The sequence below is a fragment of the Erinaceus europaeus genome, chromosome 1 (genome assembly GCF_950295315.1).
Source record: "Erinaceus europaeus chromosome 1, mEriEur2.1, whole genome shotgun sequence".
Lineage (NCBI taxonomy): Eukaryota > Metazoa > Chordata > Mammalia > Eulipotyphla > Erinaceidae > Erinaceus > Erinaceus europaeus.
In genome coordinates, this window is record NC_080162.1 from 64,540,310 (window position 1) to 64,563,102 (window position 22,793).

Sequence of the window (22,793 nt, forward strand, 5' to 3'; positions counted from 1 at the left end):
GATATGGACTATTTTTTCAAGTTCATGCCTTCATAACAACTTTGTAATGACAACATAATTCTGTCTACTGCATTAAATATACCACAAATGAAATTCTCACTTACTCTCTGACTCAAAATATTTTCCCCCACTATTCCACTTTCCATTTAGATGTGTCTGCATAAACAATTCCTTAAAGGTGAAAAATATCACTCAGAAGGTTAGTTGTCCAGGTTATCCAGAGCCCTGAAATAGCAGAAGTCCCTTTTATTCAGACTCAAAGGTATTATTTTTTTTTCTGTGATGTCTTCTGTAAAATGAGTAACCACAGCCTCTGATAAATCTGATTCAGTGGGTTGGGGGGTGGGCATGCTCATTCACAATTTATTTATTTAGTTTATTATTTTATGATTTTAACAGAGCATTGCTTATCTCTGGCTTATGGTGGTGCTGGATATTGAATCTGAGATAAATTTTCATTTTTTAAAAGATAAAATAATTTTATTGGGAGGATTTTAAGTCTAAGACTAAAGACAGAACTATTAAAAACTGTATTTTTCAGGCCAGCAAATAGCTCACTGGATAATGCACTGCTTATGTGTGACCCAGATTTGAACCTCGGCTGCAATACCACATTGAAGGAATATTTGGTACTGTGGTCTCTTTCACTCTCTCTACTTGTTTCTATAAAAGAAAGGAAGAAGGGAGGGAGGAAGGAAGGAACTGTATTTTTAATAAGAATCTCCAAAAGTTAAATTTATGAGATGAAAGAAAAAGCTTATTGTGCTACGTCAAAGAATTTCTCTGCGCATCTTTTTTTCCGTTTGGAACCAGTATCAATAGAAAGATTAATGGATATTACAATCTTTCCCTTGTTTCCTGCTTGTTCCTAAAAACTTCAAACAGAGCTACTTGTTCAAGATGAATTTCCTTTGGTCTGATTTCAATGCTGTGGGGTTTTTGATGGCATTGTAAAGGGGTGATTTCAGGGGAGAACATTGATGAAGTTGCATTTTGAGTAGGGTGGAATGGTGCCTTACTATCTTGCCATTTTGTTCACATTCCAGCTTCAAAATGAAAAAGGTCTAAAGTCTTTATTGCAAGTGGTAGGTTCTTAGCCCTGAGTATTCTTTTTTGTTTTTTAGCTCAGAATATTCTTTTTTTTAACATTTTTTTATTATCTTTATTTATTGGCTAGAGACAGTCAGAAATCCAGAGGGTAGGGGAGATAGAGAGGGAGAGAGAAAGAGAGACACCTGTAGCCCTGCTTCACTACTTGCAAAGCTTTCCTTCTGCAGGTAGGAACCAGGGGCTTGAACCCGGGTCCTTGTGCACTGTAACATGTGGGCTCAACCAGGTGCACCACCACCCGGTCCCAGCTCAGAATATTCTTTTTTTTTAAATTTTATTTATTTATTTTCCCTTTTGTTGCCCTTGTTGTCTTTTTATTGTTGTTGTTATTGATGTCATTGTTGTTGGATAGAGAAATGGAGAGAGGAGGGGAAGACAGAGGGGGAGAGAAAGACACCTACAAACCTGCTTCACCACCTGTGAAGCGACGCCCCTACAGGTGGAGAGCCTGGCACTCGAACCCGGATCCTTAAGTTGGTCCTTGCGCTTTGTGCCACATGCGCTTAATCTGCTGTGCTACTGCCCGACTCCCAGAATATTCTTATTAAGCATTTTCTCACCACAGATATGGGTTAACAATCTTCTCCATGGTTTCCAATGTAGGCCGACCCACCAAGGATTTTATTTTATTTTATTTTCCTACTAAGGATTTTAAAGCAGCCCAGGCCAGAGAAAAGTAAAGGGAAACTTCCTAGTTTCCTTATGTAGAAAAGAGGTTTATTTGAATGATCAACAGCAAAGCCAGAGGTTATGTTTCTTAGTCCTGACTGCAATTACAATCACACAAGGGGTTTTAGAAGCCACAAATCCCTGGGTACCATTTCCGGAGACTCTGATTCAGTTGCTGAGGTTTAAGCCAAGGCATTGATACTGAAAAGAATAAAAGTATCACCTCAGGTGCAGCCACGATTAAGAATCTCTGTTTAAAGCTGGGAGTATGGATCAATTTGCCAATGCCTATGTCTAGTGGAGAAGCAATTACAGAAGCCAGATCTTCTACCTTCTGTACACCATAATAATCCTAGGTCCATACTCCCAGAGGGATAAAGAACAGGAAAGCTTCCAATGGAGGAGATGGGATACGGAACTCTGGTGTTGGGAACTGTGTGGAATTGTATCCCTCTTATCTTATGGTCTTGTCGATCATTATTAAATAAAAGAATAATAATACTTAAAAAAGGGAGTCAGGCGGTAGTGCAGCGGGTTAAACGCAGGTGGCGCAAAGCACAAAGATCGGCATAAGGATCCCGGTTCGAGCCCCCGGCTCCCCACCTGCAGGGGAGTCGCTTCACAGGTGGTGAAGCAGGTCTGCAGGTGTCTGTCTTTCTCTCCCCCTCTCTGTCTTCCCCTCCTCTCTCCATTTCTCTCTGTCATATCCAACATCGATAACACCAATAACTACAACAATAAAACAACAAGGGCAACAAAAGGGAATAAATAATTTATTTAAAAAATAATAATAATACTTAAAAAAAAACCTTGTCTAGATTCCGTGGGAAGACAGCATTGTCATACATGAGAATTTAAGTAGATCCAGACCATATATCTAAGGGGCAGAGCTCTGCAATCTGAATCTTTGTTAGTGGCTGACAACATCAATTAGAATGGCCTGGGCCATTGTACAAAGAGCTCATCATCACTGCTTCTGGTGGTCACTTTTCATTTTTATTGGATAGGACACAGAGAAATTGAGATGACGGGGGAGATGGAGAGGGAGAAAGACAGAGAGACACCTGCAGACCTACTTCACTGCTTGCAAAGCAAACCACCCCCCTTGCAGGTGGGGAGCCAGGGCCTCAAACTGGGATCCTTGCGCAAGTCCTTGTGATATGTGCTATGTGTACTTACTCCACTGCACCACCATCCAATTCCCTGCCCCCAACTGCAACTAGTTGTATGTGATGAGTGAGCCCAGGAAAGGCTCTCAGAAGAATTGTTTAGACAACATATAGATTCATAAGTCATGAGATAGCTATTTTAAAGAACTACATATCTTGAGAGTGATTTGTTATTAGTGAACAGACAACTGTTGCAATACTGTCTGCATGAGGCTCACCTGCGAATGAAGCCACCACTGATGGCCATCTGCTCCCGTTCATCCACTACACGAGCAGGCTGGCTGGCCACCACTCCGTCCTGATTATTGCCCCAGGCTTTCTTGTAAGCATCACTTGATTTAAGCCTATGCAAAAGAGAGGGTGAATGCCAAGGCAAGGGGGTGGAACATCAAGCTCACAACAGTGGTTACCTCTTCAAGTGAAGAATTGAACCAAGCGAATAAGTTTTAATCTGAGGCATTAGAGAATACCGATATATCATGATCAGGACCCAAACAGTTGGCCACCACCATGCCACACACAGGTACTCAGCATTTCATGTCCAATGGAGTCAATTGCAGTTGTCAAAAATGCATCCTTTGCCCACACAAAGGCTGTTCTTATTTTGGTCTGTCTTTGTAGTTTAGTTGGATTTAAGACATGGATTAAGGTAGCTGGAGGACATTCAGTTCTATTTCAGTGACATATTTTGAGACACAGAACATACAGAAAAAAAAACATACTGGCAGACACACACAAAACAAGACTGCCAAATAGAGTGTGTACATCACACCACAACACATTGGTTTCAAGAAAAACATACTTGAGCAAGTCTTTACACACCATCATGCAAAAATTCCCTGTTTAATTTCCACCCCCAACACATGTGTGGAACTAACCATTTTAACTCTGCATGAAGGACATAAAGGATTGGTGGTTGGCCAAGGGTGATGGTCTTTGAGTTGCCTCTAGTTTGATTTGAGTTAGATAATATATCGGTACTTCCAAACAGTCACCATACATCCAGAGTTGATGTACAAACCTTTGTCCACAGAGACAAAAAGTAAAAGAAGCATAGTGGAATGAATGCAGGAAGACAGAAGAGAGAACAAGCCATCTAGCACCAAAAAGGGAAGTCCCTCTACGTCTTCTTCATGCACCAGCTACAGGCATGAGTAGAAAGTGAAGCATTCTCATTTAAGCCAAACTACTCCAGAAGTTGACCATTCTTGAAAAAGGCACTAGCAGGACAGTAATAGCCTTCGTGAGGATTTGAAACGCAGGTTCAATAGCTTCTTTGCTGGACTAAAAGGCAGGGTGGGAGTGACTACAAATTCCTACTTCAAACTATTCTGGGATGTGGAAGAGATTGTGATCTGGAAATGGTGTGGTCTCCATGGGCCATATTTCACTGAGCTGCCTTGGAGAAAAACTTAAAATCCAGGCATACCTGGGGTGCCCAATATGTACATGTGCAGCATATCTTGGTGGGTGTGTTGTAATTTGAAGCAATCAAAGATGTTTTTAGGTTCTTTGCATAGTAGAAACCACACTCATTGTAGTCCAAAAACAAAAGAACTGTTTGATCCCATTTTTAAAAAATAAACACCAAAATTGAGTTGTCTTTTATTTTGATTCACTAGAAGAACACAGTCATATATTAAAACTTGACTCTACTACTAATATTTGCAGATTGGGATGGAGCAGCTCTGGAGACAAATTAGAAACCTGTACAAATTTAATTCCAGTAACTCCCACAATTGATGTGCAATGCTACAGCCCTCAGAATTTACTGTGCTCAAGAGCGATGGGCCCACTCAGTGGTATAGAATGCAAAAACTCATTAAATTAAGTTTAGTGTCTAGCTTTGTCATTTCTCCACCCCCACTTCCTCCTCCCTCCTCCTTTAAGTGACATTCTATGGACTTTGTGATGCTTTCTGCTATGTAAAACATCTGGTATACCATCTTTGGCAATGTCAAGAAGATAGGAAAGTTTGCGTTTCTGAAAGAAGGCGAATCACTGCACCCACAATGCTGCACATAGACTCACAGAAGTGCCGTACATCTATCATAGTCCTTCGAAACATGCCGAGACCGGGCAAAGCCCTCAGAGAGTCCAGGGCACCACCAGCCACTGCGTTGTGACACATGGTTTTTAAAGCATTATTCACACACAATAGGGAACACTTCAGTCAAGCTTTGAAGCTCAGTTAGGGTCTCTTGTGCAATAAGGAATTAGTGCCAACTAATATGGGGAACTCTTAGGGGCCATCACGTCATCCAAATGTTAGAATCCATCCCAGGGGTCTGCCTCTAACTTTCCCCCACACATCAATTAAAGGGGAAAATGCATCTGTTGGGATTTATCACGAATTAGGTGGGAATCTCACCTGGGGGCAGGATGCCACAGAAAAAGATACACAGTTAAATCGTGACTAACTGGAATGCTTACCAATGAGTCAAGCTGGTTAGTTATATAATTTTTTAAAAATAATGGGCTTTTGAGAAAAGTTTTGTTTTAAAGGTTATTGGATATTTATTGACTCTTGAGTCACTTTCCTGCCTGAGATTGTTAGGGTAGTGAACATAATCAAATCTTTCCTTGGTTTCTCTTGATGGTGTTTTCCCTGACAATCAACTCTTACTATTTGGTCTTCTAAAATATAGCAACTATAGGATGAAGAATGAGTGAGAGAATACAAACTCCCTGGGATTTCCCTCTGAGAAACTTATTTTAAATCTTCAATATGATTTTTCTTCTTTGCTTATTTGTCTCTTTTTGCTAAAAGTGGGAGAGAGCAAAAGCATAAATATTGTCAAGGGTTCTGGTTAGCTTGATTCCAGTTAGTCAGGTTTTACTATAGATCATTTTTTTTAAGTCTAATTTTTTTTTTGGTAAGTTGAGCCCCTCCCCCTCCCAAACAGGAAGTGGGATATTTGAAATCAGCCTCAAAGTTTAAAGGATGTGAGTGGTCATATAATCAGCTATAAATGACATCAATTGCTATTCTAAGTACTAGGATCAGGAGAGTTTTTAGGGAAAAGGCTTCTGTTCAAAGGGAAGTGAAAGGGATGAGGGAGATGGGATAAGGGGTTTAATTTTTCAAATGCATGTCAGATAATCCACGCTCATGCATTCTTTTTCACTGCTAGTCAAATGAGACTATCTTACACAACTCTCATTTTCATGTTCCTTCTGTTGCAAACCTTTATAACCACATGTCACATTTCTGCTACATTCCAAAAAAAAGCGTTGCAGAATCTTGAGAACAGTTGAATGTTTTGTGATGTTGTGCATGCAAAATCTATACATTTCAACATTTCAACCAGTGTACAGGCAGATTTTGCAAGAAGAGTTTGAGGGGGATGAATACAATTTGGTTAAGGCTAGAGCTCTCCTTGCCAAAAGACCTGCCATATCTGTGCTGGATACAGTCACAGCTGACCAGATTTGGCAACGGGGGGGGGGGGGGGGCAACTGGAAGGAGAAACATCTGTCATATTATAGATTATATAATGCTTACTTGGGCCAAATTACCTATCTTTTTTACACTTGATCTTAGCCAAAAGGCCAAGAAGCGATACCTATCTTTTTTTTTACTCTCATCGTGCAGTCTTATTTCCTGTCTTTTCTAAATCAGCAATTTTGGCTCTTGGTGTTGGGGGGGTGGGGAAGAAGTTTCCTTAATTGTCTTTTTTTTGAGGTTCATCACTTGTCTTTAGGTACACTTTATGGAAAATGTTGAAATGCTCATCAATAAAAATTGCTGACAGTGAAGCTTTCACTGTAGTATGCCTGATTTTTAATGCATCAACAATAACTCCCACTAATAAAATCTATGCTATGAGATGAATGCATTGGAGACGGTATTGATCTGTTCTGCATGCCACATGCTCATCCTGCCTCTGTGCCTGGCAGGAATGAGCTTGTCAAGGCTTGAAGATGGGCCTTGGGAAACCAAAGCTTCAGGCAGGCAGGCAGCACCTACTTGTTACAGGGACAGACACAAAGCCCGCAGAATTTTCCTAGGTCCGTCAAATTCTTTTCTGCTTCTTTCATGTCCTTATTGATTTGGTCCATCCCTTCCTCAATGCGTTCCAGTTGTTCTGATTAAACACAAGTATTTTATCCCCACAGAATGAAGCAGATGGAAAAGGACAAAGAAAAAAAGACAAAACTTCAGACATTCACTTTGACATTAAAAAAAAAAGAAGAAAAGAAAAAGAAAGAAAGAAAACTGGACGCCACAGATTAGAGCTGGTACCCAGTACCTACTTGTTACAAGGACATATGAAAAGGCCACAGCATTTCCCTAAATCTTTTAAATTTTTCTCGGCCTCCTTCATGTCTTGGTTGATATGGTTCATGCCTTCTTCAACACGATCGAGTTGTTCTGGTTAGGACAAAGGGATGACAGTGTGGAATGAATTTTTTTTGGGTTTCTAACAAAACATGTGAAATGACTATGTGAAACGGAATTTGAAAGAGAGAGAGAGATTACAATGCATTTTCCAGGAGGATGCATTGTTGTAGACTGCTGCCGCTGCTCTTCACAGGTATAGGTGGAGGAAATGAACAAATCGATGTTCAAAATAGTTTGTAAGTCAGACATGATGGGATGGAGTAGGTAGGCCTGTTTGATTCTGGGAGTCCGGGAAAACAGCATGGCAGATTCACTTACTCAGATCAGTGAAACCCAAGAGAAAGAAAAATAGGGTGTTAGTTTATCTTTCAAGCATTCAGATTTAATGTCACTGGAGACAGTATCTACTCAACTTCAAAATAGCTGCATGTTTTTTTTTTTTTTAACACATCCTCAACCAAGTAAGGTAAAAATAGGACCCATCTTTCTTTTGGGGAGAGAAAAGCAACAGCTACAATGATAATTAGCAGTGGCTACTGAATCTTTTTCCCCCTCTAGAAATAGTATCCTATGGGCAGTTCTTGATTTTTAAAACTTAAATTTAGAGGTTATAAGAAAAGGAGTGCCAGGGATTTAGGAGGTGACACACCTGGTAGAGGATACACAACTACCAAGTGCAAGGAACTGGGTTCAAACCTCTAGTCCTCATCTGTAGAAAGGAAGCTTCACGATTGGTGGAGTACTACTGCAGGTGTCTATTCACCTAACTTTCTCTCTAGTCTATTTCTCCCTGTCTCTTAGTCTCTATCAAAAGGAATGAAGGAAGAAAGCAAGAATGCTAAGAAGGAAGGAAAAGAAAGAAATAAAGGAGAGAGAGAAATTGAGAGAGGGTGAAAGAGGAAAGGAAAATGATCACTAGGAATGGAGATGGAGTTGTGCAGACAACAAACCCCAGAAGTTACCCTGGATGCAAAATTAAAAAAAAAAAAAAGAAAGAAAGAAAGAAAAAGAAGAAAAGGGAAGATAAGAAAAGACAGGAAAGACAATATAGTGATGTTACAAGAATTGAAATACTCTGATTCCAAGCTTATCCTATGACTTCCTTGCTCTGAAAGTCATTTCACTTCTATGCCTCCTGATCTCCCCCCCCCCCCCCATGGGGAGTGCTAAATACCAATCTCAGGCAGGGAGAGAGAAATCAGGGAGATTGACTGCATAGGTCTCTGGGGGAGGAGCAACAGATAGGAACATTGTACAGCCCTACATCATTTCTTCAACAGACCTGATCTTAGTGGATTTATGGCAGTGATCAATAGCTGTAAAAAATTAATCATACTGCTGGGTTGCCAGGGTTACAAACATGTACTTAATTAATTTCTCAAAAGTTGTGTCATCAGATTGAGTAAGCTGAAAGTGCAAAGAAAGGATTGCTTAAGACAGCTTTTACAACCATTAAACAGAAGCAGCAATGGGTATCTTAGCTGCCTAATTACAAAACCTAATTAAATTTCCAGTCCTCTTCATCTGCATTGACATGAAAGCATTTCCATGATACCAGGGAATAAATATATGATTAGAGCAAAAACTATTTATATCTATATTTATGGTCTAAGTGGGCAACCATTTTGAGATAACTTCACATTAAATCATACAGAGGAAATTATAAAAAACAAAACAAAATTAAGTTTGAAGAGTGCCCCAAACTGGGAGACTGTCCATTTGGAAAATGTGAGCCTACTGTGTTCTTTTTTGGAAGACTGAGTAATGGAAACCAGTCTGTTTGGAATCTGTTGTATCTGTGATGCTTTTCAAATGACCAGTGAAAACTAAATAGTAGCATTTATCCATCACTGAATCACTGGAGGGAATAAGTATAATTAGTACTGACAACCTTTTGCTGAATAAATATAGCAAATATAATGATATCTTTGAGAAAATCCTGAGCTCAACCTATAAGGTACTTGACTTACCAGGCCCAGGTTTGGGCCCTGGTACTATATGGCAGTTCCATAGCACTCAGGGAAGCTCTGTTGCTATTGCATCTTTCTCTCTCTGTCTCAAATAAAAAGAATGGACTGGTAGACAAGCTCAGGACCACTGAAATCATCCATGCACATGGCTCTAGCATCACAAGAATAAGTAAAAGGAGAAAGTTCTTGTTTTGTTCTTAATATTCTAATTTATTTAATATTAGATAGAGACAGAAATTGAGAGAGGAGGGTGAGATAGAGAGATAAAGAGACAGAGAGACACCTGCAGCTCTGCTTCACCACTTGTGAAGCCTTTCTCCTCAGGTGGGGACCAGGGGCTCGAACCCGGGTCCTTGCACACTGTAATGTGAATGCTTAACCAGGTGTGCCACCACCTGGCTAGAAGAGGTTCATAATAGGACTAAGTAGATGATTATGTTTTACATTTCAGAAGATTTCCTGAAGGCTTTATTCCAGTTAACTTTAAAGAATGTAAAAAACTAGTTTGTAGATAAAATTAACTATTGAATGAGGGGACTTCTGAGGTGGGGTGGGGTGGAGGAGAAAGACAACAATGTCAAAAGAAGAATCAAGTTAAGAATAGACAGAAATAGGTGAATAATTACTTGTGGCTTAACATTGGGTTGAAGACTAAAGGAATTCGGAAAGACAGCATGTTGAAGTCAACTAATGACAGCTGCAATATGCACAGATATGGCACAGGGATTCTGATGTGGTGTACTTTTCCTATGTTTCTTCTGAGTTTTATTTTTAACCAAAATATTAAATACAACATTTTAGGAGCTCCATCCACTATGCCTTCGGGGATTAGGAGGTAGTATTACCACCAGGATTGATTCACAAGTGTTGGATTTTCTGCATTAGAGAATTTAAATGAGGAAATTAAAATATTCAGGCAGGCCCTAATCCATATTTCTGAGAGCTGGGTTCTGCCATGAATTTCTAGTAATGATCAGCAAAGTCCATAGTTTAGGGAGGACTCTGAAGCACTTTCAGAAATTTTTATTTAAAATGTATTTTACAGTAACCAAAATTGGTTGACTGTATCTTTATACACAATTACAAGTCAAATTATTAATTTAAAAAATACCATGTGACTACTTCCTAGATAGCCTAATAATAGTGCCAACTTTCAGAGTATACTGACATATATTTGACATTTAGGGAGTTCATAGCACACCAGTGACTTCTCAGGAAATCCCAAAGCAACCAATGTCTTTATTCTGTTCTGAAGGAGAGCAAACTACCATTTTTGGACGCTGTTGCAATGTACCACATGGAATTGACTATTCCTTACCTCTCTAACCTAACTCCTGGTTATCTGTTTATTCCCGTAGTTTCAGAGAGGCATTGTATTTGGGGTAGGGAGAGTTATTATAATGCATAGCACTATTAGTTGGGACATAAACTTGAACTTTTTTGGGTTTTTCTCTGCCTTCACTCTATCAGGTAGAGGTCAAAGGCTTAGCTGTTAAGTGTGAAGTTGATCCTAAGGATTTTTTTTTTTCCAAGTGTCACTTCTTCAGGATTGAAACATATGACCCAGAAAAGACCAGTAAGATATACAAAAGTGAATTTAAATAATCACACATTAGTTCGTGGGAACTTCACTTTGAAGAAGTTTTCTAGAGAAATAAAAATCCAAGTACTTGGTACATATACAGAGCAATCTGTTAAGCTCAGTGATCCTTGGTGTCTCCTGATACCTGAGTATAAAACAAGAATCCCATAAGGAGTTCTGAGTGCAACTATTTAGCTGGACAACCTGGAATGGTTCTTTCCAACCATTGGTTCTTTCCAAATGGCAGCTGTTTCTTGAGAATCTTGTGTAGCTGCAGGATAGAAGCAGTCAACACTATTGGTATTCAGACACAGACAGGATTAGCAGAACATAAGAGGAGAGAAATTTTAAGGCAGGTACTGATACAAACAACTAAACAAGACATATGCAGAATTAAAATGCATTTATGATGGCAGTGGAGATAGTTGTTGACTCATGTTCATCTCTATTTTACAATGTCCGCATCTCCTTTAATGGTATAAATGAACATGCAAGATCTGGCAGAAGCCACCCATTCTTGCAGATTTTACAGGTGTGTGTTTCTGATCAGGAGCAATCTAGTCATGATGCATCTAATAAAACTCAGGCTACTCTAGAAAGTACATTTAACCTAGGAGAGCAGCATTTGTTGTGGTGTAGACAGCAGCAGAACATTTTTTTTTATCTGGCTGTAATAACTATCCTGTATGTGTGTTCTGCTATTCTGCTTAATTTCTCAACGAATAATACATGTGTTTCTAGGAATAATTTGTGCCTCAGGAGTAACATGTTTTTGTGTTTGTATGGAGATTTCAGCACACTTTCACCTAAATTTTCTTCAGAGTATAATAAAATTTGCAACAACAGTAAGTATGTTATTCAGTTTCTCTCTTGTTGACTCCATATTTGTAGATACTGTGTTCCAAGTTTCTGTATCAATGCTTCTTAATAGGGAAGGCATTATTATGAAACTTTTCCAAACCTTTTCCTCTAATTTCAATATATCATTTTCTAACCTCTTTGCATGAAAACTAACTAAAAAGTTAATATCTTATGCAGCAGAAGAATTACTGAGGTGGGAATGTTGATTATTTGAGTACATATATATCTAACTTGATATATATCTTGTTCTAGAAATGAAGTACCACTCTTCAAATGGGCACCTACTGTTTTGTTTGTTGGTCTGTTTTTATTTTTTTATATGGAGCTATAGACCCAAAAGACCACAGCACTGAAACTTCCTTCAATGCAGTGGGTGCTGCACTTGAACCTGGGTCATGCATATAGCAAAGCAGTGCACTATTCACGTGAGCAATGCTGCCAGCTGGCTGCTTATTTACTTTTTAAAGCAACAGTTTCCTAAATACTGAATTTCAAAAACTCAGCCATTGCACATCAAGCCAGCAGTTTTAAAATTTCATTTGGGGGGGAGTTCTGAAGATAGCCACAACTACTGTGATTTCCTCATAATGAGACTCCATTAGATTCTGTTATTTGCATGGGAATTTTGCCAACGTTTTAAAAATGGTGGTGGTGGTAAGGGTAAAGCATGAATGCTGTTCTATCTTTTTTTTTTTGCCTCCAGGGTTATTGCTGGGGCTTGGTGCCTGCACTACGAATCCACTGTTCCTAGAGGCCATTTTTCCCATTTTGTTGCCCTTGTTGTTGTTATTGTTGCCACTGCTGTTGTTGTTGCTGGAGAGGATAGAGAGAAATAGAGGAGGGGAAGACAGAGGGGAGAGAAAGATAAGACACCTGCAGACCTACTTAACTGCTTGCAAAGTGACCCCCCCTCTGCAGGTAGGGAGCCAGAGGCTCCAACCGGGATCCTTGACTGTTGGGCCTTGCACTTTGCACCATGTGCAGTTAACCTGCTACGCTACCATCTGGACCCCATTCTATTGTTTTTTAGCAATTTTTTTTTTTTTTTTTGGAGGAGGGCTGGGAGATAAATCATTGACTAGAAAAATGACTTACTCAATATCAGGACCTGGGTTAGGAACCCTGCACCTTTTAGGAGCACCACAGACAGCACTAGGGGGAATTCTATATGGTGAAGCAGTGCTGAACTGTCTCTTCTCTCTCTGTCTCTCTCTCTCTCCTCCTCTCCTCTATAGCTCTAAAACAAAGAATGAAAAAGTCTTCCTGGGGTGACACCCATGCAGATAGCTTTATCTTCCTTTACTAATGTGTTAAAAAAAATCCCCAACAACTTTTTCATGAGTTGTAAAAATTGATTTGTGTGTATATACTGGAAAAATTTTAAACATACAGAAGCAAAAGTCCTTACATGACAGTCATGAGAGTGTGCCTATCAGGTCTCTCTCTGAGTGGGAAGGACATCTCCCTCCTATGGCAGGGAGGCAGAAGTAATAGACCCTTTGGCTGCTCTGCCAGTGAGATAGAGCTCCACACTTTCTTGTGTGCCTCTAGCCAATGGCCGATCATAGTGGGGTTACTAGAACTGACAGATTCCTAACAAACATGAGGCTGCTTCTGGTTTCCCATCAACCTGGTTGGCCTCTTCAGAATGCTGCATCTAAGGCCTTTGCTACATAATTTTCTTCCACTTCACCTCCCCCCCCATAATTGCTTATAAGTCTTGGATGCACTTCTTGACTATGGCTTTCCCTGTCTATTCCCATTCCCCTCTCCTTGATGTCCCAAATAAATTGCACACTAATACTGAATGCTTACCGTTTACTTCCCAGAGTTCTCTGGTTATACACTTTTTTCCAGTTCCTCCTATTCTACCCCTAACTCCTCAGAACTCAGTAAATATAAAAACTTATCTCACTTACAGTGGTTGAAGAATATTCCTTTTACAACCATCCCATAATTCATTTGGTTGGCTTCCCCTCTAAAATATTTTAGGCTGTCTCCAGTTTCACATTATTATAGGTGAGTGATACACATTTTTCTTCTTACAGTTTTAAGTGGATTCAAAATGTAAAACTCTAGAAGTTAAAGATGGGTGCATTTCAAAACTTAAAAATATTATCAATTGGGAGTCGGGCAGTAGGGGAGTGGGTTAAGTGCACATGGCACAAAGTGCAAGGATCCTGGTTCGAGCCCCTGGCTCCCCATCTCCAGGGGAGTTGCTTCACAAGAAGCAGGTCTGCAGATATCTATCTTTCTCTCCCCCTCTCTGTCTTCCCTTCCTCTCTCCATTTCTCTCTGTCCTATCCAACAACGATGACATCAATAACAACAGTAACAACTACAACAACAAAACAACAAGGGCAACAAAAGGGAATAAATAAATATTAAAAAAATAAAAATAAAATATTATCAATTTACTCTTTAAACATCTGTATCAGTTTATAACCATCTATAGAATGAGAGCTCCAGTTCTCCCAAACATATTCACAGCATTAGTTATCAGTGAAAAAATTTGTGCTAGTCTGCTAGAGTGGTACCTCTTTGTTACTATTGGCTGAAGTGTGGTTTCATATTTCTCCTTTGAACTGGTGATTTATAGCAGTATGTGCACTTCACTGAGTGTGTCACTGCCCAGCCCCTGAACTGGTGATTTATAGCCTACATCCATTTTTTTCTTTGTTGTCTCTTTCTTTGATAATATGTAAGGTCCCTCTGCATTTTAGAGAAATGACTATTGTTCTATTATCTGTATGGCAATTTATCCCCATAAGTAGTTTTATATTTAGAGTTTTATATTGTTTATACTATATTTTAATTTTCTTACCTTTGATATTAAAAAAAAGCATGATTCCTAAGAATTTGCTAATGTTTTCGTAAAATGTAAATAGTGAGAAAGGTTCTTAAAAGTCTGTTAAGAACTGAGAATGGAACCAAATAATTAACTTGTGACTAGGACTGATAAAGTATTACCATATGAGTAGATCTATTAAACAAAGAAAAAAATTGGTATGGCCACTTACTCAAGAGTATAACTATGCTACATTAAAATGTTGGACCTTTGATTTTCATGATTCTAGCATCTCCATAATAGTTCAAAACAAATAATTTGTCCAAATATTTCAATTTGTCCAGATTTTTATTTCCCAATTATTCTTCTCTGATGATTCACAATGACTTAGAAATCAAAATTGTCAGGTACAGAAATAAAACATTCAGAGAAATGGATAGCATAATATACCAATCTCATTCTATCTAGAAATTATTAGAAGACCAAAATTATAGGGCAAGATTGAGGAAAAGAAGAAGAAGAAGATAATACTCACACTGTCCAAAATACTATCATTAAAAAAATTCCACACAAATGACATTTGCCTTTAAACTTCTTTCATTCAGCCAGGAAGTTTTCAACATTTCCATATATTTACTAATCTTTTCAAAAGAGGTAAGAAAGCAAGATAATGAAAATTACAGAAGGTTCACATACACAGATATTTGGATGTGTGTGTGTGTGTATGCAACACACCAGAATGACCACCTATGTCTATACAATTATTAAAAATGCATTTTATTCGATGAGAAAATATTCTTACTGAAGAAATCTCAACTTACCTCCTTGTTCATCCAACATAACCAAAGTCCTGATACCAGCATCTTTACTCTACATTCCAATAATGGTAGCAAAGTTGAAAAAGAGTTAGAAAAAGAAGTCAGTTAGGGAACAATTAGCCTTAGAAATGGAAAATGAAGAAGGACCAAAGAAAAAACAATAGGAGGAAATACGATAAGGGTATTAAATAGGGAATTGTAAAGGCTTCAGAGAAATGGGTTATGTCTGGACTTCTGGGTAAAGGAAGAAGGTATAGCACTGTCTGTGTAGATGGGCCTTAGCATGACAGTGGAATACACATACTTGAAATTATATTGTGACTTTATATGTGGAAGATAGAAATGCACAGTTAAAATAATTTTTTTTTGTTATCTTTACTGATTGGATATAGACAGCCAGAAATTGAGAGGATGGGGGAGGTAGAGAAGGGGAGAGATACCTGCAGCCCTGCTTTACCACTCGTGAAGCTTCTTCCCCCCCCTACAGGACTGGGGGGACTGAGGGCTTGAACCATGGTCCTTGCACATTGTAACATGTGTGCTCAACCAGGTGTGCTGCCACCACATAGTTTTTATAACACCAACAGAAAGCAAATCTTTCAAATTGTCTACAATATATTTTTTTTCTTCTTTCTGGCATGACATAACAGAAAATCTATCAGTGGGTTGCAGGGAGGTGGGGTACACTCTACTGGGAAGATGTGGAAGAATCTTGATGGGTGAGATTTTTTTTTTTTTGAGTTTATCAAAAGAAATTATTATTTCACCAAATTTCCAAAATAAAGCTCAAATGGAAGCTGCTCTTCCATTTTCTCTCTATAGAGAGACATTCTGCAAGATTTAGAGAAGGGATTGGCAGATGAGAAATAAGGACTCATTACTCTGAAATCTAAGATTTTTACAGTAATGCAGCCTGAGAAAATAATTCATCTGCAAGCTTCAAGCTTTATTACAATCCTTTTGTACAGAAGTTATTGTAAAAAAAAAAACAGCAGTGCATTCTGAACAATTTGATTGAGGAGAACTGGATTTAGAAAGTAAGTGATGGAGGAGTACAGATATCTGCATGTGCCTGGTTATTACTCAGGAATGAACATTTCTAGGACTTTTAATCAGTTAAGCAAAGACTGTACACTTTACTGGAAGACTGTTAGTAAATACTAAATGGTTTTTTAAAGTAGAGTTCACTGTGGCTCTTATAGTAAATTTTAAAATAAGACATCTCTTGTAGCCCCATTTGTTTACCACTACATTGCTCAACTCTAGTGGTGTCAAACACTGAACCTGAGACTACCACACTTTAGCTATGGAAGTCTGTTGCTATTACTCTAGGTCCCAGTAATTTATTCTGAACTAGAAAGAAAGGAAGGAAGAAAGAAAGAATGAAGAGAAAGGAAGGAAGAAAAGAGAAATATTAGTGGAGGTCAATGAGTTTTTTTCTTTTTTAAACTAATTTACCAAGTCAGTTCCAGTAGTGCTTCTAAAAAATAAAACACTTAAAATGGTATCTAAGAGTTTTTTTTTTTTTTTTTTTTTATAAAATTCATCATTTTGATGAATGTGTGCAGTTGTCTTTCTGGGACAGAACAGTTTTTGAGTATTCATTGATAGGCTTTACTTACAACATTAGGATGTGGTAGGAGAGTGATGGCTCAAGATGACTTTAGGAATCACTAACTGAATAGATTTGGGAGCCAGACTATGCCCCAAAACTCCAGTGGTTTCATTTCCTAACTATCAAATCCTGGCCAATATTTTAATTGCTCTGCCCTTCAGTATGGTCATGTGTCACATAGCAGTGATAATAGTTAATACCTCACTGGATTGTACAAATCAAATAAATTAATACGGGGCACATGCTGACATGATCCTGGTCTATAACATGCTTTATCTAATTATTTATAAAATAAACACCTTTGGAAAAATGCATCTGTAACTGGGTTTTTAAATTTTTTTTATATTTATTTATTTTCCCTTTTGTTGTTTTTTTAGTTATTATTGTTGGTGTTATTGATGTCGTCGTCGTTGTTAGATAGGACAGAGAGAAATGGAGAGAGGAGGGGAAGACAGAGAGGGAGAGAGAAAGGCAGACACCTGCAGATCTCCTTCACCGCCTGTGAAACGAACTCCCCTGCAGATGGGGAGTGGGGGGCTAGAACCGGGATCCTTATACCAGTCCTTGCGCTTTGCACCCCATGCATTTAACCCACTGCACTACTGCCCCACTCCCTTGTAACCGGGTTTTTTATACAGACTAGAAATGTCAGCATTACCAATAATCATAAGATTATTCTAAGCCATTACTTCTAAAATATGTATGTGAAACTCTTGCATAGGAAACATATTTATAAAGTGCAGGTCCTGATTTGTTAATATGAATGGAGCCTAAGAGTTTGTATTTGAATAAGATCTTTGATGTTGCTGAGGTGGAGATTCATTTAGAACAGCTCCCCCCACACACACACATCTCTTTCTTTTTTTCTTTTAAAAGAAACATTTTTATTAAAGCAATGTTGATTTATGACATTGTATAAGCGTTTAATACAGCATTATAAATTTATTTTACATGGAAGAGTAACTTCACATTTGTCCAATTTGCTGTCAATATTTCAGCACTGGAATGATTTACAGAAATAATTTGAAGCACTAAGAGTTTTTTTATTTTTTATTTTTTAAAAATATTTATTTATGTCCTTTTTGTTTCCTTTGTTTTTATTGTTGTTGATGTCATCGTTGTTGGATAGGACAGAGAGAAATGGAGAGAGGAGGGGAAGACAGAGGGGGAGAGAAAGATAGACACTTGCAGACCTGCTTCACCACCTGTGAAGCGACGCCCCTGCAAGTGGGGAGCGGGGTGCTCGAACCCCGGTCCTTACGCTGGTCCTTGGGCTTTGTGCCGCTTGCGCTTAACCCGCTGCGCTACCGCCGACTCCCAGCACTAAGAATTTGTGAGGGCAGAATCAGGAAGCTGGATTGTGCTCTTAGCTCAGCCAGTAATTCACTGGGAGACCTGACTTTTCTCCTTAAGGTGCAAGAAGAGATTGGTTGGTTGGTAGACTAAATTTACTCACTCACTTGTTCATTCATTTATTTTATTTACTATTAATTCCCCAGATGTTATTGATTCTCTGCTTTTTAGGCACTAAAGGGGAGGACAAATTCATGATTTCACAACTGTTTTTACAGTGTGAGACAGTTTGATCTCGTGGGCAAAGTTGGGATCTGGGAGTTGGTAATTCTAAATCCTAGGCTTATCTTTGCAGTACTCTTGTTTTAGATTCACTGTTCTGTGTCTCAGTTTCTCCAGCTGTCAAGTGGGGACAGGAATAACTCCTCTTGCTCTGCAGAGTAGTTAAAGGAGGATGAAAGGAGTTACAGAACAAAAAGTTAAAAAAAAGATCAACTCTTTGGGTTGTGGTTCAAGAGTGAGTACATGGTGCAACATATTTAATTTGAGTAAAATGTGAATCATTTTAGGATGACCTAAGTATTTTTTTTTAAATAAAAAAAAATTAAAGAAAAAAGTAAAGGGTGGGGGAGATAGCATAATGGTTATATAAAGAGACTCTCATGCCTGAGGTTCCCAAGTCCCAGATTCAATCCCCCGCACCACCATAAACCAGAGTTGAACAGTGCTCTGGTAAAAAACAAACAAGCAAACAAACAAAAAAACTCGCATAAATAATAAAAATTTTAAAAATAGACTAAAAAAAGAAAAGAAATAAGTAAATAATGTAGAAGTTACAGATGGAAAGAAAACTTAAGTGCTGCATATAAGAATTTATACTCTGGAATTAGGTGGATCTGGGTATAATTTTTCTGTCATTTGTATCTGTTTTTCTCAAGAAAGTTACTTAGCCACTGTGTATTTCACATTCCTCCTTAGAAAAATAGAGCTCAAGGGAGTTGGGTGCAGCGGGTTAAGTGCAAGTGCCACTTAATGGACGAGCATAAGGATCCCGGTTAGAGCCCCCGGCTCCCCACCTGCAGGGGAGCCGCTTCACAGGTGGTGAAACAGTTCTGCAGATGTCTGTCTTTCTCTCCCCTTCTCTGTCTTCTCCTCCTCTCTCCATTTCTCTCTGTCCTATCGAACAATGACGAGGACATCAAGAACAACAACAGTAAAACAAGGGCAACAAAAGGGAATAAATATAATAAATATTTTTTAAAAAAAGAAGAATAGAGCTCAAAGTAGTAATGAAAGGTGATATAGCAAGGATTACTAAGGTAATATATGCTTCATGATAATAGTTCTGAGCACACTAGCCAGCACACAGTAGGTTCTTAAATGCCAATTTACATTTGGCTTCGATTTTTTGCTGACTGCTTTTTATCAAAATAACTGGATTGTTCTGTGAGAGAATTAGAAACACAATGGAGAATGGCAGGACAGAAGCAGGGTCTCTGAGGAGGCAGAATGTTACTTTCTCTTTCATCTTAAAGAGTATTATCTTTTAATAATAACTAGGTATGAGTGGAGGTGGTTCTATTTCTATTTTATTTCAATTCTTCGTTTCCATTTGAGATTACTGGGAAAAACAGTATAGTTGAAAGCATGAGGTTTTTTTTTTTTCTTTTCATTTCTTTTAATTTTTCTTTCTTGCAGGTAAATGAATACCAGATTTATAGAACTATTTAAAAGTTTTAATTTTGTTATTATGAAGTGCTGTCCCCAAACCCAACACATCTGAGCTAAAAGTAGGACACACAGGCACTCCCTGAGCTGCTAGTCTCAGAAACCCCCATCTGCTTATCTGAAAACTGAAGTTTGACTTTTCCATGTTTAGTAGAAAATCTAGTGTAGCACACACATCATTTTAAAATGCCTATTTATTCATGTAGCCAAAATGTTTTGAAAGATAGATTAACATAAAATAAGAAAAGATGAAGGGAGTGGTGAAGCAGGGCTGCAGGTGTCTGTCTGTCTCTTCCTCTCTATCATCCCCTTCCCTCTTGATTTCTGGCTGTCTCTATCCAATAAATAAAGATAATAAATTTCAAAAAAAAGACTTAAAAAAAAAAGGAATGTGTCCTCAAGGAGCAAGTATTTGATTCCAAATAAAAATAAAAAAGGTTGACTCTCTTTACACTAAATGCAGGAAGTGAAATTTGCATATGAAAGCCTTGGGCTGGGAAAACTACCCCCACAAAATCCCCACAATGCTTTATGGCAGACCAACTCAAAGCTGCTAGAATGAGCTTTCATGGAGCATTTACTGAGGGTTCTCTAACATTTCATGTCTGTTTTAGCATCTTTTCTTATTTTTTTTTTAACATTTAAATTTTTTTTTATATTTATTTATTTTCCCTTTTGTTGCTCTTTTTTATTGTTGTTGTAGTTATTATTGTTGTTGTTATTGATGTCATCATTGTTAGATAGGACAGAAAGAAATGGGGAGAGGAAGGGGAAGACAGAGGGGGAGAGAAAGACACCTGCAGACCTGCTTCACCACCTGTGAAACGACTCCCTTGCAGGTGGAAAGCTGGGGCTTGAACCGGGATCCTTAAGCAGGTCCTTGTGCTTTGCACCACGTGCGCTTAACCCACTGAGCTACCGCCCGACCCCCCCCAAACAATATTTTTAGTCCATCTGTAACATTCTGCCTCCTCAGAGACACTGCTTCCATCCCTGCCATTCTCCATTGTGTTTCTAACTCACAGAACAATCCAGTTATTTTGATAAAAAGCAGTCAGCAAAAAATCGAAGCCAAATGTAAATTGACATTTATTAAGAACCTACTATGTGCTGGTGAGTGTGCTCAGAACTATTATCATGAAGCATATATTACCTTAGTAATCCTTGCTATATCACCTTTCATTACTACTTTGAGCTCTATTTTTCTTTTTTTTTTTTTAAATATTTATTATATTTATTCCCTTTTGTTGCCCTTGTTTTACTGTTGTTGTTCTTGATGTCCTCATCTGTAATACATACGCTTAACCAGGTGCACTGCCACCTGGCCCCTGAGGATACATTCCTAACTCTCCTAACAAAATTGATTGTTCCTTGCTTCAGGATCCAAAGGCAATTACAGCTTTGAATTTAGAGAGGTGTTTTCATACATATTTTTCTGCATGATGTCAATTTATTATATATACTTTCCCCTCATTTCCATAGTTAGAAACTCTAGAAATATTTGCTGAAATAAATCCACCAAAAAGATAGTTTCTAGCTCCAGACTGCAAATCAAGGATTTTTAGCTTTTTAACCTGTGAAAGACCTCTAAGCTTTTCTGAAATTTGACCCCTGTGTAATTTTACATTGTTCTTGATACTTTGTTGATGGCATTCCTTAAAACTTCTTTATGCCTCTACCACTGACACTTTGCTGCATTGTAAAGCCCAGAAGTATGCCACAAGGTTAGCCCATCCACTGAAGGGGAGCTTGTTTGCCCTCGGGACATTTCACACACTTATTAACCTTTCCTGTCTTCGAAAGTGAATTTCAATAACTATTCAGTTTAATTCAAATTATATAGCAGGTACACTTTGGGATCATGGGCACAGTCCTGGTATTTATTTCAGCGCTCAGATTTTTAAAATGATTTCTGCTCTTGATGAATATTTAATATTGATTCTCTTTAAAAGAATTTCCTTTTAGATTGAAAAGCCGAATATAATTTGAATAGTCAATGCTCTAGACATAGGGGTGTTTCACCATAAATATAAAATATCCCTGGAGGAAGTAAGAGCAAATCAATCTATTCCACTAATGTCTTGCTCATAATTTCCTATGAGTAGGATTTAACAGCTCCTCTCATTTATTAAAGGTAGGAGATAGCTTCCATCTGTTTTACTTCTAATATGCAACTTCATGCCTGATCAAAAAACACTTCAGGAGAAACAAAAGTGTATGATTTAAAAATCCTTTTTGATTTTTTTTTCACTTTTGAAATGATTTTTTTTTCTGCAAAATAAATTAGAATTATACACCTTCCTAAAGATTGGCTAATACTGCCTGCAATATAAGAATACATAGAAGTGGGGGCTGGTGTAAGAATCCCAGTTAGAGCCCCAGACTTCCTACCTACCTCCAGGGGGGTTGCTTCATAAGCAGTGAAGCAAGTATACAGGGGTCTGTCTTTCTCTCCACTTCTCTGTCTTTCCCTCTTCTTTCTATTTCTTTCTAGCCTATCCAACAACAGCAATGACAATAATAACAAGGGCAAAAATGGTCTCCAGGAGCAGTGGATTCACAGTGCAGGCACTGAGCCCCAGCATTAATCCTGGAGGCAAAAAAAAAATACATAGAGGTATTAGGTGGTGACAAACAAGGTTAAGTGCACACATTACAGAGCACAAGGACTTGGGTTCAAGCACCTGGTCCTCACCTGCAGGGAGGAAAACTTCATGAGTGGTGAAGCAGGGCTGCAGGTGTCTCTGTCTCTTTTCTTCTCTATCTCCCTTTCCCCTCTCAGTTTCTCTCTGACTCTATCCAGTATTAAATAAATAAGATATTATAAAAAAGAAAACATAGAAAA

The 22,793-nt window shown here is 38.3% G+C and overlaps 1 protein-coding gene across 2 annotated transcripts in view; it reads right to left on the reverse strand.

The window, feature by feature from the left end:
* The window catches only part of SNAP25 (synaptosome associated protein 25), an 83,906-nt gene that overhangs the window by 9,217 nt on the left and 51,896 nt on the right, over nucleotides 1–22,793 (reverse strand). Inside the window, exons 4-6 of one of the 2 annotated variants that reach the window (XM_007524719.3) lie at nucleotides 15,316–15,364; nucleotides 7,206–7,323; nucleotides 3,167–3,292 (exon numbers count right to left, since the gene is read on the reverse strand). In XM_007524719.3, coding sequence (XP_007524781.1) covers nucleotides 3,167–3,292; nucleotides 7,206–7,323; nucleotides 15,316–15,364 — 293 coding nt within the window. Of the gene's footprint in view, nucleotides 1–3,166; nucleotides 3,293–6,918; nucleotides 7,037–7,205; nucleotides 7,324–15,315; nucleotides 15,365–22,793 lie in introns of both variants that reach the window. The other variant, XM_007524718.3, reaches the window with a different exon arrangement.